The sequence below is a fragment of the Notothenia rossii genome (genome assembly GCF_949606895.1).
Source record: "Notothenia rossii genome assembly, chromosome: 5".
In the NCBI taxonomy this organism is placed as follows: Eukaryota; Metazoa; Chordata; class Actinopteri; order Perciformes; family Nototheniidae; genus Notothenia; species Notothenia rossii.
The window spans coordinates 44,275,071-44,292,850 of NC_136903.1; the positions used below are offsets into that span (position 1 = coordinate 44,275,071).

General features: G+C 40.0%; 2 protein-coding genes across 3 annotated transcripts in view; both read left to right on the top strand.

Annotated features, from left to right (window-relative positions):
- Window positions 1-3,120, top strand: part of polr2c (RNA polymerase II subunit C) — an 8,631-nt gene extending 5,511 nt beyond the window's left edge. Inside the window, exons 5-9 of the mRNA XM_079680044.1 lie at window positions 1,353-1,481; window positions 1,566-1,617; window positions 1,734-1,902; window positions 1,995-2,069; window positions 2,679-3,120. Coding sequence (XP_079536170.1) covers window positions 1,353-1,481; window positions 1,566-1,617; window positions 1,734-1,902; window positions 1,995-2,069; window positions 2,679-2,823 — 570 coding nt within the window. The 3' untranslated portion in view covers window positions 2,824-3,120. The remainder of the gene's footprint in view (window positions 1-1,352; window positions 1,482-1,565; window positions 1,618-1,733; window positions 1,903-1,994; window positions 2,070-2,678) is intronic.
- Window positions 3,121-4,365: 1,245 nt separating this feature from the next.
- Window positions 4,366-17,675, top strand: znf276 (zinc finger protein 276). 2 transcript variants are annotated; one of them, XR_013808227.1, is made up of 12 exons: window positions 4,366-4,499; window positions 10,138-10,424; window positions 11,359-11,662; window positions 12,166-12,206; window positions 12,301-12,696; window positions 14,088-14,169; window positions 14,358-14,432; window positions 14,541-14,651; window positions 15,304-15,371; window positions 15,565-15,682; window positions 16,065-16,164; window positions 16,737-16,878. XR_013808227.1 is itself a non-coding variant. In XM_079681526.1 (12 exons), the coding sequence occupies exons 2-12, from the start codon at window positions 10,193-10,195 to the stop codon at window positions 17,002-17,004; spliced, it is 1,803 nt and encodes a 600-aa protein (XP_079537652.1). In that variant the 5' UTR covers window positions 4,366-4,499; window positions 10,138-10,192; the 3' UTR covers window positions 17,005-17,675. The 2 variants fall into 2 exon arrangements, 1 of the variants encoding a protein (XP_079537652.1); XM_079681526.1 differs by having other exon boundaries at window positions 15,304-15,379; window positions 16,737-17,675.
- The last annotated feature ends 105 nt before the right edge of the window (window positions 17,676-17,780 follow it).

Below are 17,780 nucleotides of genomic sequence, written 5' to 3' on the forward strand. Positions count from 1 at the left end.
ATACTTTAATATAGGTATGGCCCTACAATATATTGTTCAAATATAGCATGATAGGTCCACTTAAAGTAAAAGTAGTATACCGCAGGGTAGATTGTGAATTTACTCCAGGTGTAACTAAAGTCTGATTTAAGACTTGATTATATTTCACATCATTCATCCACATCTGTAAAGTAACTAAAGGTAAATACACGTAGTTGAGTAAAAGTACACAATTTACCTCTGGACTGTAGTGGAGCAGAATTACAAAGAAGAAAAAGTGGAAATACTTAAGTACCTCAAAATAAGTACAGTACTTGAGTAAATCTACTTAGTTACAACCACCACTGCAGGTATGTCATGTGTGCTAGCAGCCCATAATCCCCACTATACATACAATAAATCAATGTTAATTCTGTTTCCAATTTGTTTAGTTTTTCCCTTAAAAAATAACAAAAAGAACCTATAAAAATAATGTTAAAGTACCGGATTGATAAGCAGTATTTCTAATTGTTTAAATTAGGCCTCATTATTTCACAGTGGCACAGGATCATCTGGCAATACAAGTACTTTTGTTTTGTTGTTCAATCCATAATAAAATATAAAATTCTATTTGAATCTTCTCTTGTTATTATTAGCAGAGAAAATGTCATGTTTGTACAACTATATACAATTAATTCTACCAATCTCAGTGGGAACCGGGTTAGGGGGGCTCGAAAATATTTCCAATCACCCAAGGGGGGCCTGACTGAAAAATGTTGGGAACCACTGAGCTAATACATTCTCAGTGTTAGTACACACTGGCTTTTAACATCTTGTTGTCTGTCTTTAGTTTCTCTTCTGAATGTTTCCTATTTTACCACTTCCATTTTATAGTTTGTTAAACATCTTTATTCAAAAAGAGCCCTGAAAACGTATCCAAGTTCAGTGTTTAGTTATATTTAGTAGGGCTGCTCAATTAATCGTATTTAATCGCTATTACGATTTTGGCTTGCAACGATTATGAAAACAACATAATTGGAATAAAAAGATTTTTTTATTGGTTTTTCAGTTGAATTATACTTAAAGTTCAGGGTAATCAACTGTTAAAAACATACTGTTCAAATTATTTATTGTTTCAATAAATGGATGTTTTCAAAGTAAATGGATAATCGTTTTTAATAATCGTGATATCAATTATTGACCCAAATAATCGAGATTATCATTTTTGCCATAATCGAGCAGCCTTAGTATTTAGTAAAGAGAAAGTGCAGACAAAAGGCAAAAACATGATAAGTTGGGTAGTAGAATTAGAGTAACACATTTATTGTCCTGGTAGTGTTTGTTACGTTGTTTCCTGGAGGACAGACATGATTTCCTCTCTGGTCCTCATGCAGGACTGCACCTGTGATGATTTCTGTCCCGAGTGCTCTGTGGAGTTGACGATGGACGTCCGATGCACTGAAGACCAGACGCGTCATGTCACCTCACGAGACCTTTTGTCCAATAATCCCAGAGTGATCCCGGTGAGTTCTTTCTACGGTTATTGAAGTCATTAGAGGAAAGGGAATCAGAAGAGAATCTGACTGTAATTTTATTGGGCTTTCCAGGTAACTTCCAGGAGTCGAGACAATGATCCCAATGACTATGTGGAACAAGATGGTAAGAGAGGATCTTGTCTATAGGCATGTTATTGTCAGACGTCTGTTTTACCATAATTTTATCCGACATTTAAAACATTTTCCTGACTCTCTGCCCTTCTATCTGACACAATATAGACATTATACTGGTGAAGCTCCGTAAAGGTCAGGAGGTGCGGCTCAGGGCGTACGCAAAGAAAGGCTTCGGTAAGGAGCACGCCAAGTGGAACCCCACAGCGGGGGTGTCCTTCGAGTACGACCCCGACAACTCACTGAGGCACACAGTGTTCCCCCGGCCTGAGGAGTGGTATGAGATGATTTAGTAAAGTTCAAGTTAAATGTATCAACTTAAACAATGAGTGGATGATGAATTGACGCATGTATCACTCTGATTCTTAGGCCAAAGAGTGAATACTCAGAGATTGAGGAGGATGAGGTGCAGGCTCCCTATGACCCCAATGGGAAGCCAGAGAGGTGAGGAAAGAATGTTTCACACTCTTGAGTTAATGAGGGAACATGTAAGTGTGATTTGTAGATATGTTGGCCAATGGGAAATGCATGCAGCTCTATGAATAAAAAAAGCAAGATAGCACTTTGAAATTCATTGCTCTATTTCAATAAATGTGGTGCAGTGATGACTTATTTTTGTAGCCTGATTTGAAAGTTAGCATCCCGAGTGCTCCTTCATCAGAAAAAAAAATACATGATTTTTCCGTTGGATGAATATTATTCTTATATTATTATTATTATTATTATTATTATTATTATGTTATTTTTATGTCGGAAAACAAAGCATGAATATCTCTTTAGCTTTTGTTAACTAGTACAGACCTTATTTCAGGCTTCTAACTCAAAACACTTTCAATAAACACTGACTTGGACACAAGGGAACCGAAGTGGTAAAATGCTAACTCAGTTTCAGGTTTTTAGGACTCCCCTGCACCACTCTATCTGATACCAAATAATATGTTTTTGTCAAAATATATATTTTGTTACACATGTATATATCTGCTTTGATCTGTTAAAAAAAAAAAAAAAAGATACTGCGTGTGTCTAAAGTGCTCTCGGGATATTCCCCCTCAGGTTCTTCTACAACGTGGAGTCATGCGGCTCTCTGCGGCCGGAGACCATCGTCATGTCGGCGCTGGCTGTCCTGAAAAAGAAGCTGAGCGACCTGCAGACTCAGCTGAGCCACGAGATCCAGAGCGACGTGCTCACCATCAACTGAAGGCCCCTCCCTCACAGAAAAGACCTGCATTCACACAGCTATATATTAAAAGGAGGACGGATTCAGCGCTGTTCAGGTCACATGTTCTTGGATCTGTATGTTATCAAGGAATATGAGGACATGTATTCCTGAAAGCAGAGATTGGAGCTTCTTCTGTCAAAGCATCCAATGCATGGTCCGTGTCTGTCAGGGAGTTTGTTTCACAATGATACAAATGTGATTTTGTTGTTGGCGGTGTTACACTGTTCGATTATGATTTTGATAAATGTTACTTTTGAAATAAATGTGTTTTAGGAATATGGTGTACTAATGGTTGCTTTATTGTAAGTTTTTTTAGTTTTTCACAAATGCAAATGTTCAAACACCTGGATAATCGAAAAAACAATCCTATAAGCTTCTTAACAAGAGAAAAGCGATACGTTTAATGTTAAACCGTTTGCAAAAGAAAAAGATTACATTTATTTTTTGGACATTAATTGTATTTTCAAATCTTATAATTTGGTCGATTGAGAATCTAAACAAGAGAAAAATAGCCAGCCATACAAATGATGTCTTTATGCTTATTACCATCCTATCAAATCTCTATAGTGACTTTTGGGTTCATGGAAGCTGGGATTGCACTTCCAAGGTATATACATCTCTTTAATTTTTGTCAAATGGCAACTATGGCAAGAGTAATAGTGAAGGAGGGATAAGCTATAGAACCAATTTATGTTGAGTTGTGAAGTAAGCTTAAAGAAATGCCATGAAGAGATAAATGTTAACATAGGCGCCATTATTAGCTGTAGATGTTTTTGTTATGTTGGGAAAGAGTACATTAGCCCTTCACATAGACCCAATGGGATTTGATAAATTGCTGGCTTTAATTAAAGTTACAGCATTATGTCATTTAGGTTGAGTGCACTCGAAGAGCACCTAAGCACACATGTATGCCGTAACCCTGCATGTACCAAACCCCACAACACCACAGACAGAAGGTAAATAAATAAAGAATCACCTTAATTCAGATATCTCAAATAAGGACACATTTTAGAAATAAATGTTAACCTGCACATTTTTGTATTCCCATTATGCTTTGTGTGAACTTTTAGCTGATGAGAGTAACACATGCGTCACTTCCGGGCAAAAATGACGGTTCCGCCCACTTTTGAGGGAAAACAACGCTGTCATTTGAATGGCTGTAGTAGTACTGCATTTTCTTACCAGACTTAATACAGATTCATGAGTCATATATTTAAAAAAAAAAATCATTATACTTATTTTTTCTGTGGCAATTGCAATTGCATGAATATAACTTTATTTGAATATTTGTTTGTCATGTAACCTATGCATGTAACCGACTTTATAGGTAAGACAACAATTTAAAATAAAATAAAATAGTGAAAGTACTCGCAATTATATAGATGCATAATATACATTACAAAATATATGAATAAAAACATTTTTGTTCAGTTTATTCATTTGTATTTCATTTCAGTCGTCGCTTACTTTCCATGGACGCCGGGGAGCGCTCTGTTATCATTTCGCTTGTATTGTGTTCCAGTAGCACTTCCGGGTTCTAATGTTTACAACTGGCAGCAGCGTTTGGATCACAGAGCTGTGTTCCTGGCTCATGAAAATCATATCTATGTTCCAACAACATGTTCTGGAAGTGCTAGGATTTACAGAGTGTGACGGTAGGCTTTAACGCATCACTACAGTAGTCATAACGATGTAACATCTGAACACGAGCTAACACGTAGCATGCTCATTCAGGATGCTCAGGCTAACAGCTAGCACTAGCTTGTTGACAGTAACAGTCAATAGAGATGTGTCGTGTTGTCAGAGTGAGAATATTCTGGACGTTCTGTGCATAAGAACCCGGACCCATTTCTACTTTTGGGGAAATGAAGGGGAACATAATTTAGACTAAATAGACCTCTTAGAACACATTTCTGACAAGAAACCCCCCCTATTGTCAAATATCTGAAATGTATGTCACATTGGGCTTTAATGGTAAAATAACTCTTATTTTTAACTTTAAATTAGTTCGAACATTCTTTGAATTGAAGAATAAGAACATATTAACTCAATATAATTGAATCAGCTAAATTAACTGAGCAGATCACTTTGGGGTTACTGTGAAAGTTTAGGGTTAAAGTCCCGATGTGACACCAGTGTCACAGCGTTCATTTGTTTCACATCAATTTGATCAATACATGTTTCCACAACAGGTTACATGTAATAAAGGACATGTTATGTAAGCATTTTAATTCTTAAATGGCTTGAATTTGACCTTTAGAAACACTTTTTTTTTTTTTAAATGTAGCTCGTTATGTCACATTTGTTAGTCTGGCACATGGACATCTTGGACATGTTGTTATGGGAACACAACATCTCCTGGACATTGACCCACCAGACTGTTCAGTGTGTGTCACTTAGAGACATCATGAGATAAAATAAAGGCTAAAGCTGTATAAGGAACTTTCCAAAACATTTGAAGTTCATGTGACACCCGCTGGGTCCTTATGGGTTGCCTTAAGATACATAGACATTTTATTTTTATTTTATCATAATATATTTAGCTTATTTGCAACACTGTTCTTGAATGTAGCTTCAACCACTTATTGTGTTTTATTATATATTAATGAAACTAATGGATTTTATGCTAAATATGATCAGCAGAAAATAGTGGGGCAGCAAAGAAAACTAGAGAATGCAATTCCTGAAGAAATTGCACTGCTATGCTGAAATGTAATGTGTAAGAAGAAAGTGAATAATTTAGACTGAAATGATACATGAACACTGGCGGCTTGAATGTGTGATAAGAGAAGAAAAGAAAGTAAAAAAGGCTTGGAAAAGGAGCAGAATATTTGAACTGCAAACTGTTGAACTAACTTGATGGCGAATGATCTGTCGCAATGGCAAAGGTACTTGATGACACCCCATAATACTCTTAGATGTGTTGATGGCTGCATCGTTACCAAACCTGTGAAGTTTTGGGCCGTTTGGAGCATTTTCACTGAAGTTATGAGAAAACCGTGTTTCATGGCGAGCATTGTGTTGCCATGGCAACGCCATTTGAAGAAATCTCAAAACTGTCCCGTAGATGTCTTCACGGCTGGACTGTTAGCACACATGTGAAGTTTGAGCACTTTTTGACCATTTTCATAGGAGTTATAGCAGTATCGTGTTTCATTGCGAGGGATGTGTTGCCATGGCAACACATTTTGAGGAAAACTCACTATTGGCACATAGACCATTAACCATTATCTGAAGTCTGGTGCTGTTTTGACCCTTTTCATAGGCGTTACGACAAAATCGTGTTTTTTGGCGAGGAAACGGCATATGGTGAGATGTCAGATTTGACGTAGAGCTGTTGAGGCATGGAGAGGTGATGTACAGGTGAAGATTGGGGGACGATCGGACCGTGTCCATTGGAGCTACAGCGACATCGTGTTTTTTGGCGAGGGATACGTTTCCATGGAAACAGCCTATGGTGAGATCTCAGATTTGGCGTAGAGCTGTTGAGGCATGGACCGGTGATATACAAGTGAAGTTTGGTGGACGATCGGACCGTGTCCGTTGGAGTTACAGTGACATTGTGTCTTATGGCGAGGCATGCGTTTCCATGGAAACGGCATATGATGACACCCCATAATTGACATAGAGCTGTTGACCATTAACCATCATCTGAAGTCTGGTGCTGTTTTGACCATTTTCATAGGAGTTCCGATATCATCGTGTTTTATGGCGAGGGATGCGTTTCCATGGAAACTGCATATGATGAAACCCTATAATTGACGTAGAGCTGTTGAGGGCCGGACCATTAACCATTATCTAAAGTCTGCTGCTGTTTTGACCATTTGTATAGGAGTTACGGCAGGATCGTGTTTTTTGACGCGGGATGCGTTTCCATAGAAACAGCCTATGTTGAGATCTCAGATTTGGCGTAGAGCTGTTGAGGCATGGACCGGTGATATACAAGCGAAGTTTGGTGGACGATCGGACCGCGTCCATTGGAGTTACAGCGACATCGTGTTTTATGGCGAGGGATGCGTTTCCATGGAAACGGCATATGATGACACCCCATAATTAACATAGAGCTGTTGAGGGCCGGACCATTAACCATTATCTGAAGTCAGGTGCTGCTTTGACCATTTGCATAGGTATCACTACTAGTGCTGTCACGATACCAACATTTTGGTTTCGATACCAAGTCAAGAATTGCGATTCCGATTCTTTTTTGATACTTTTCTTTTATTATTTTCATGATCAATACAATTGTAGTTTATCTGTTAAAGGTGGGGTAGGTAATTTTGGAGAAACCAGCTCTAGTGCGCTAGAATTTGAAAATACACAGCCGGAGAAAATCTGCCACTTCCTTACAGAGCCCCTCCTCCAACACACACGAACGCGCACATGAACAATGAGGGCACGAGATAAGTTTGTGCACAGATGGAAGGCTGACAGGCAGGTACAGTAGGCCATCCAGTTATTTTAGCCGGGCCGGCTAAAATAAATTGGTCATACTTTGTACAGTATTACGGCTTCCACAGATGACATTTAAGATATTCATTGCTATCGGGATGTTAAGAGCATTCCATAGAATATAACAAAAAGTGTATCTCGAGCCGGTTTCTCAAACTTACCTACCCCACCTTTAAGTGTTTTCTTACAACATCTTTATACTTGAGATTATGTGATTTCTTTGATAGTTAACTTTATATTTTATTAACATGTACATACATGTAGTACAGTAATATAAATAAGTATTGACAAAATGTACATTGCAGATGTTAGCCACATTGGTAATTTAGCTAAAAAGATAGCCATATTAGACAGTTATCATTGCCATTAATTGCCTCGTCAAACTACGAAAACGTTCGTTTGTCACAAAATAAATTACACTTGTTTGACTTAGATTTGAGGGCATGAGCATGATGTAATTATGTTATCTATCACATTCGCTAACCTGTCTGTCTTTAAATTCTTTAAACAGCTCTGGATGCCGGTCGCCGAGGTGCTTAGCCAAGTTTGATATGTTGGCTCCCTTGGTTTGCAGGGATCTAAAACATTTCTTACAGACAGGCCTTGTGGTGTCCCTAGGCTTGCCCTCACTGTCAGAGATATAGCTAAAATACTTCCAAATTTCGCTTCTGGCATCTTTTTTGTCAGCAAGCCGAGGCGTAGTGGCAGTTGCACTCCCACTTGCAGCCATGCTTCTCGTTTTCTCACATGCTCTGGCAGCTAGCACGAGAGAGGGGAGGGACTGCAGGCACGGCTGCAGTGCAGGGAGTGGAAGCAGAGCGCTGAACGCACGCAGCTCTTATTAAAACAGCGCTTTCTCACCGGAGTACTTTGCCCCGTCATTCTTAAAGTACCGATACTAATGAAACGGAGGAATCGTAACGTTGTTAACGGCAGGGTATCGCGGTACCTTTCAAGTATCGGTACACCGTGCAACACTAATCACGACAACATCGTTTTTTTTTAAAAGGGATGCGTCAGATTTGGCATAGAGCTGTTGAGGCATGGACCGGTGATATACAAGTGAACATTGGGGGACGATCGAACCATGTCCATTGGAGTTACAGCGATATCGTGTTTTATGGCGAGGCATGCGTTGCCATGGTAACACCACATTATGTAACATCAGATTTGACGTAGAGATGTTCAGGGCCACAGTGTTAACCATCATGTTATGTTTGGTGGCGTTCTGAGCATGTCGGTAACACACAGGTGTTTATGTTTGAGGTAACAACGTTATGAAACACCTGTGCTTGAGTCCAGAGATCAAAGGTTTCCATGGTGATGTGCAGTAATCAGTGAGAGGAGGGCCTTTCCATTGTTCTGAATGAGAGATAAACCTCTTACATGTGAACGTTTTGTTGAAGAACTGTAACAGATATCGGTGAAATTTCAACGCGTGAAGCATGTCAAGGACCCTGAGCGTCTGAAGTGTGCTTTTTGTGTACTTTCGGGTCCATGATGTGGCCTTTTTGGCAGATTAACTAAAGGTGTGCGGCTGCTGCTGTGAGGAAAGATCAGGCTGAACTTACAATGGGCCTTAATGGAGACATGTTGAACGTTTTTGTCACTTCATGCCCTCAAGAGACATTTTATTTCATTATTTTGCTTAAAAAATTATTTTCCAATCTAGGAGAGGTTTTCCTAAGTTTTTCATGAAAAATTATGTCTCAGGAGTGTAGGGTTTGGGAATTATGGCAGGTTTAAAAAAAAAAGGTGTGAAGGCGAATTTCAAGCTGTCCCCCACTCTAGCTGTGACATCACGCACTCTAGCCTTAACAAGCTGCGCAAAACCTATACGCAATATACACTAATGTTAACATCTGAAGAAGGCCTCTTTACCAAGGTCTGAACAATGTTTAACATCTCTAAAAGTATGAATCTGATTTAAAAGTTGTGTAACACGAATAATGTCAGAAAGATGTGTAACATTTTAAAGTTGAAATGAGGTTTTTGAGTGAAAGTATGAAGGAGCAGTTAGCAGTTGAAGAAGGAGCAGTTAGCAGTTGAAGTCGCATGAAGATTTTTCACGTCTGAAGAGTTTTTCCATTAACTTCCATGTTAAAAATGTGATGAATTATGGGATATATCCCTGGAATTATGAAAGTTATGAATGAGAAAAGTAATAGCCATTGATTCCCGATCGAGCTGAACGTTTTGATGTTTGAATGGAGTTTCTGCGATGTGGTGCAAAATTACCTGAATAAGAATAAAGAATTTGTGCGTAGAAGAATGCTGTATCAGCATTCCCACTAAATGATTCAGATTTTATATGATTGAATTCTACTGCTTATTGCAAAAATAATTCATTGGTAACTCAGTTGCATGAATGCTTGGTATGGAAAAACATCCTACTCAGATCCTTTACTGAAGCTAAAGTCCTAATACCACAATCTAAATATACTCCATTACAAGTAAACATGTTATGTTACTTATGTAAAAAGTAACTAGTAACTCCAAATGACAAATAAATGAGGTGGAGTCAAAAGTACAATATTTCCCTTTGAGATGTGGTGGAGAAAAAGTCTAAATGGGCAGAAATGGAAGTACTCGAGTAAAGTATAAGTACCTCAAATTGATAATTGGTACAGTACTTGTGTAAATGTACCTGGTTACATTCCACCACTGCCTATGTTGGTGCACAGAAGGCTGGGTAAAAAAGGAGCTTTCTATAGGACAGATGTAATATTTTGCACATTATAATTCAAACAACATGAACAGTCATTTTAGGATATATTACACAAGAATAGATATGACCAAGTTTAACTTATTATATCTTCATTTTATCACATATATGTGTCTCAGGCTGCAGGGCTCCATCATCAGGATCTGCTGCTGAGATTCCAAGAATCGATAAACTATGAAGAAAAGCAGACGTCCAAGGCCATCGCAGAGCAGCGGGACGCAGACGAGCGTCACTGAGGAGAAGAAGCCGTCTGGAAACAGAGGCCGACCTAAGAAGACCGTCCCTGTTACCACTGACAACCTTTACCATGACGACGCAGAAAAAGACAACATGGCTGACTTAGACTGCATCGTGAACGCAGCTGTCGACACACAGAAACCTCCAGAGGGCAAGATCAGAGCCGCAGGTCAGTGTCCCGGGAGAATGGAGGGATGCTTTATTCATCCAAAGTTGGGAAATTGTTTTGTCACAACAGCATTGCTAAAAGTCATAACAAAATAATAGAATAAAATAAAAAAAGAATAACAAATAAATTGTATCAATAGAGTATCTTAAGAATACACAATATAAAATATGCAATATACATTTGAATACTGCATAAAAGACCAATCTACTACAGAAACAGAAACATATAGATGTAATTGGGTTTGGTCACATAGAAGTCACCAAAATAATATATTTAATAAAAATGCAGTGCTTTGCTTATCAGAAAACATCTTCTTGGATAGTTCTGCTGTCAAAAAAATATGTTGGTCGTCACAAAGTGGAAGTCGATTTTATTCTCCTGCTTATTGGATCAGATCTATGCTGATATGACTGTCTTATAGGTTCTAAGCTATGTAAACATTTCTGACAAAAACAAAGCCCGGTTTGATTTGCAGTTTATTTAATGGTGTCCTCTGCGTTGAGCTAGAAGTGACTTAATTATATTCAAGGTCCCTACTTGCATATATTTCCTTTTAGATAGTCTTGGGGAGTAATGGATTACATGCAAAAAGATTATGTAATTAGTATACAATCTATTCCATTTCAGTAACATTTATTTTTATTTTATCGTAATCTACTAAAACGCTGCATTTTCTGTCAACTCAGATTTTAATCCTGCTCATGTTCTGTATAGGCTACTGTGTGAATATGCTTCATGAAATGAAGAAAAAGAAAGTAATCAGGTTACATTACATTTATATTGTGATAATTAGTTTGGCTACTGACTACATTTTTGTACAGGTCATTAGTAATTGTTTCAGAATACATTTTTAAAGTAACCCTCCAATCAAGCGTCCAGATTTGCATCATGAGGAACAGTTTAATAAGAACCTCTGCTGTGTGTTCTCCATCAGGTCGCCTGTCCACCGCCCTCTGCCGGCTCTGCCACGGGAAGTTCTCTCTGCGCAGCCTGCGTCACGCCTTCAACAGGAGGCCCCGGGGGGCCGCGGATATTACTGACGATGAGCCGACGTCCCCCCTCTTATTCCACACAGACTTCCAGCGACTGGTGGGGGTCCAGTTGGATCGCGACCCCCGATTATCAGAGTTCATTTGCAAGAAATGCCACTCCAAGTTCTACAAGTGCCACAGCATCCTGATCCGGTTCCTGCAGAGAGTCAACCTCCCACCGGTCGGGAAAGAGAACCTGAAGAGCTGGTGAGTCTGAGAAGAGGACGCTTCTAACAGACGCATTACCTTTCAGTGCGTTTGTTATTCTTACAGTTGTGACGACTTATCTGCTTTCAGATCATGTGGTGATGTTGTGCGACTCATAGCATTCGTAAAATTCATACCACACGTTAAGAAAACAGGACAACAGTCAAACAAATCAAAACAAAAGAGGCAAAACTCAAATAAAATAATAAACAACTAAGATCACCTTTCTGTCTTCTACGTTGTGTAATATAAATGAACGGTTTAAAACTGTATCTTGATGGCGTCTTCACACACTCTGTGTCTCTTAAAAGGCTGGTGGGAAATGTAGTCTTTTATAGTCTCTTGACTACAGAGGTCACATGACTATATTTCTGTATCATTTTTACAAAACAAAGGACTGGCTTTAACAAACAGTCTGGCCAAGTGTGACTATATTATAAGAATCTCTGTTGTTCAAGCATAAACATCTACAAATATGAGCTACTGCCTGGTTCCTTTTTCAGGAAGAAGTGTCCAGAAGCCTCAGTAAACCATGTCCCGATAAGTAAGTAAAAGCATTTCTTCTTTGGTTGTTCTTACAGAAATGAGATAAAACGCAGGTGGACTGATCTCCTTTATCTGTTGCTGTTCCCCTTCAGCTCCTCACTCCTTCACCTCAGACCCTCAGTGCCTCCACAGCCTTGTGTCCTGGGCCCACCATCACGGGGGGGCCTGCCGCTCCTGTCCCGACCTGAAGGAGGTGCTGGAGGGCCGGGGCTGGGGCTCTGTTCAGGCCGCCTGGGGGTGTGTTGATGGTCACAGATACATCATGGACACTCAGTGCACCCCAGCTGCACAACCATTCTCTATGAACTCATGCAGTGGGAGGGACAATGGAGAGGGAAGGGTGTCTTGGGAGGAGGAACAGGAGGAGGAAGAGGAGGGGTGCAGCGGGAATGTGAGGACAGCATCGGGGAGTGTGAGCACTTTAGCTCAGCACAGTCCGGCTGCAGTCCTCTCTCAGAGCCCCGCAGACTGGACCTGCAACCCTGAAGGTAAGACTGCTACAGCTGTTACTGGTGTGTCCAATAACAATAATCATTCTTGGATAGCTCAAGAGAAAGCCTGGCGCTTGAGATTTTAAGTGGTTAGTTGCAAGAAATCCTCAGTCTTCTGATACAATCTCTTCATATAGTCACAGATATTACACAGCCCTTCATCATTCACTTATTGACTCTAAATGGGAGGCGGGTGGTGTAGTGGGTTGTGCATTGGTGTTTGGATCAGGGGGTCACAGGTTCAAACCCCACTGCAGTCAGCATGTCGTTGTGTCCCTGGGCAAGACACTTCCTCCCAAATTGCTCCTATGGGGATTGCCCACAGTACTGAGTATGTAAGTCGCTTTGGATAAAAGCGTCTAATAAGTGACATGTAATGTAAATCTGTTCTTTGGGTAGTATGTCTTCTTATTTATTTAGGTTTTTTAGTCATACTTTTTAGCTTGCTGCAGCAGGGTCATCATGTTCTAATCTCACCACATTTTTGTATGTCTTAGAAATCCAGCAGTGGTTTCAAAGTAGACAACAGTGTACGTGCTGAAGTGAAGTCTGCATGAGAGGATAGACATGTTTACTAAAAAACACTCAATACAAGATATAAGAAATGCATTCATATACTATACAATACAATCCCCAGAGGGGTAAGACAGGAGGGAGCAGGATGGTGTTGGTGATATTCTGAGGATGTTATCAATATGATGCTAATCACCCACACATGAGAAGATCACCTCCAGTTATGAGTGACATGTCCAGCGCTTTGGTTTATGACCAAATGCAAATAGAATAAAAATAAAACAGCCTTTTCCACAGCAGAAAGAATACATATTAATGCAGGGCATCAATCATTCTTTGTTTTTAATATTTCACTGTTTCACTTAATATTTCACTGCTACGATAAGTAAAGATATCCCGCCTAGCCAATATAATCAGTGTTACATGTTATGTAAGTAAACAAAGGAGCCGCTGAAAACAGACCCCAGTGATCCCCTCATTACTCTGATATTTTGTAGCTGTACAATACTTGATTTATTTCCTGGGATGTTGAACTGTGATGTGTTTTATGTACTGTTTACCCAGTCAGTTTAAAATAATTCTTTAGAGATACCATACCAATAATAACCTGCTTCCCATTGCCAATGACGATTGGATTACTGATTATTTCAAATTTATGGGATGTAGATCGTGAATCCCATTCTTAAAACTACTTATTAATTTTTGTATCTTGGTTTATTCACGTAAATGAGTTGCAGGATATGAAAGGTTTGTGAAACTCTGGCATAGTGACCGCAGATGTAATTTGTTACCATCTAATATGTAATATACCATCTCATCACTGAGCATTCTCTAAATGTCCCGCTGGTTTGTCCTGTTGTGTTTTCCTCTATCAGACTTCACAGGTCATGACGAGGCGTTGTCCCCTGCTGTGGCCCCACTGGAGGACAGGGCCCCCGACAGTGATCTGTCTGACAAGTGAGTCCCTCTGGGTTCCTTTCCCAAACCTCAATATCTGCACTGCTCTGCCTTTTAAGTGATATGTTGCAATGATAGAAGGTCTTAACTTCTACACTTTAACTGTGTGTGTGTGTGTGTGTGTGTGTGTGCGTGCGTGCGTGCGTGCGTGCGTGCGTGCGTGCGTGTGTGTGTGTGTGTGTGTGAAGGGTAATCTCCGAGGATGACTTTGAGGAGAGTAGGAGAGGGCGGTTATCTGACGATGAGTTTGAACCAGACAAAAGGTGGGTGCAGATATTCTTCAGTTTCTTCTCAAACAGCAGAGACAGACTGCAGGTGAATTCAGACAGGAGCAGGTTACAGTGTTTAGTGAAGCTTTCCTCCCCCCCCAGGGTGAGCGTCACCAACAAGAGAAGAAGGATCCCGAAGGCCCAGGAGGAGCCCAAAATTAGAAAAAAACCTGGACCCAAACCCGGCTGGAAGAACAAGTTGAAACCTAAAGCGTACGTACACGTCTATATTTCTTTATACACAACCTCCATTCAGCATCAGTTTATTTAATGTGTAGTTTATGGGAAGTTGTGCCATGGTGTTTCAGGGCCATTGTATGTTACAGGCCATTCAATGCAAGAGGGTCATATTACAAGAAAAAACCTTGAATATTCCTTAGAGATTGAAAAAAAAGAAATACATTTGTAAGAGAAAATAAAATAACAGATACAACATGTAGATGTATCTTTATGGACCTTTGTCTCACTGCAGGTAACCCTAACCATTATGACACTGCTTTAGGCACAACTCAATTCAGACGGCAACGTCTTGCAAATGTTTGACTTCATAAACTTTGAGAATATGCACTTTTTAATGTACTACTTTAATTTCAGGGAATATTTAAAAAGAGAAATGTATGAACCAACTCAATCAATCTTGGCAATTTCCCATTTAGATCTTCGAAATTCTGAATTTAAATCTATTCTGGTTTATGAATCATTATAATTTGTTTACCTATTTGGCCCTAATGCTTTGTCGTGAAGCTGTAGGTTTGTATAGTTTTTAAGAGGTCTTATTCCTGTTTTGTTACAGTTCATCTCAGTAAACTTTGACAAGGTTGTTCAGCATGCATCGATCACACTACCTTCGTGTTTTTATTTTCAGAGAGGAGCTTCCTAACATCTACAAGTGTCCGTATCAGGGCTGCACCGCCGTCTACAGAGCTCCTGATGGTTTGAAGGTCACATTAAAAAAACTATGACATAATTTAACTGTTATTAAAGGGATACACATTCAGTAATTGGATCAATAATGGTGTATATCAATCCAGAAATGCTTCAGGACTTAGTATTTCAGTTCTTTAGTTCTTCTCCATACTACTCCATATTCTGTTAATGGACTGAATTTCCTATTGGGGGGGTTTAGAAGCACATCAAGGAGCATCACGAGGAGATGAAGGAGCGGCCCTGCCCTCACCCCGGCTGCAACAAGGTGTTCATGATCGACCGCTACCTGCAGCGCCACGTCAAGCTCATCCACACCGGTGAGGGGATCACTGGGGTCTGTTTTCAGCGGCTCCTTTGTTTATTTACATAACATGTAACACTGATTCTATTGGCTAGCACTCCAACACATTGTATGTGATAGGCTAAGGGGCGGGATATCTTTAAGGTGTTGATCAATCACAACAGAGCCGGCCAGCTAACCAATCAGAGCAGACTGGGCTCTGGTTTCAGACAGAGGGTGAAAAGAGGTGCTGCAGCACAGGCAGTCCGAGAAAAATAAAGAGCTTTTTGAACATTAAAGCGTGAAGACAGTAGAGACACTACATACTGATATACACCTGAAATTGAGCAAAAAATATATATTTTAAGTTGTTGGTTTTAACCTGTGTTTGGCTTGCACTGCCTACTTTGTGTTTCCAGAGGAGAGGAACTACATCTGTGACCAGTGCGGCCAGACCTTCAAACAGAGGAAACACCTCTCAGTTCACCAGATGAGACACTCCGGGGCCAAGCCACTGCAGTGAGTGCTCCTGATGTAGTATGCCACATGTGTAGCTCATGAACAATTATTTAAAGTATTTTATACAAAAAGAAACATAATCGATTGGGGCAGTTCGGAATATTGCAGAAAAGGAGATATGCGTCACATGTTGATGATACCTAACAGCACTTTTTAAGGGTATATACAATCTTCAGAAGTATAAAGCTAACGTTGGGGTAATAAGGAACTACGGCACAGTCACATGACCTCACGTCACCATTACTAAGCTAAATGCAGCTAATGTTTATCGTGATGACGTTAGCAACCGCTGTTTTTCTGATACATAGAAGCTTATGACATTCATGAGTTGGGTATATACTGATGTATTTTATGTCGTAGAACAACATTTTTAGATCTTTTCAGACTGTGTTAACCACAGACCTTATTTCAGACCGCTAACACTTAAAAAGCATACACATTTTGGGGCTTTAAGACTAATTCCTGGACCACTACTGACCCTGACTGCCTTTGGTGAATCATTTAGAAATAATAAATGTGAGTGGTGAAAGGAGGCTTTACATGTTATTATGGTTTACATGTTTTCCCTTCAGATGTGAGGTGTGTGGTTTCCAGTGTCGCCAGCGAGCATCGCTTAAATACCACATGACCAAACACAAGGCGGAGGCGGACCTGGACTTTGCGTGCCTGATGTGCGGGAAGCGCTTCGAGAAGGCCCACAACCTGAACGTCCACATGTCCATGGTGCACCCGCTGATCCAGGCCAAGGTCCAGAGAGGGGGCAGCGAGCAGCCGCCATACTCTGAGCTGCACGCACTGGCTCTGAGTGGGGAGGGGGGGCAGCAGGAGCAGGACAGATGACAGCAGGCGTGCCGCACCGGGACATAACCCCCCCCCCCCCTACTGATGTTTATCTCTCTTCTCTTCCAATATACAAATGATCATCTAGGTTAAGAGCCAAGCTGTTGCATGAAACATAAAGTTTCATTTTAGAAGATATAGGATATTTACTATATTATGGAAAGCTTTAGAGTGTGTAATTATCCTTTTCATTCCAAACTTAAGCTGTTATTCCATTGTCAGCCGTCTTCCGACCACATGTTTAGGATTTGTAGCTTTCTTTGGGGCACTCCTGGTGCCTGTTACAGTTCTGATGACTGGAATATATGCATCTGTACACACAGTTTATCTGACAGCAGAAACACAAAGTCGCATATAAGCGACTGTTTGACCGACAGAAATGCAGTCCTTTCCTGCAATAGTTTTGTTAGCTGAAAATATTGTGAAGCACTTGTATGTAGGGTTGCAAAGGGGCGGAAAGTTTCCATGGGAAGTTAAGCTGGGGAATTTTGGAAATATTAGATGCAAAATTAAACAAAAAAACATGACATTTCAACAGATTTCTTTTTTTTAAACATTTTTTTTAAAAGTTGTAATTATTTTATTGAACAATTATTTGTTTCATTGAAGAACGAAAACAGGAATGTTGAGCCCTTCTCCCTCCACAGGTCCCATTAAACATGCAAACCTTCCTTCAAGCAATCCTCTGCATTTTTGCTAAAGCCTTTCAGTCAACGGGCTCTTCCTGGGTCTCATCAAAATCCAACTCTGAGTCTTCCTCTTCAGTGTCACTGTCC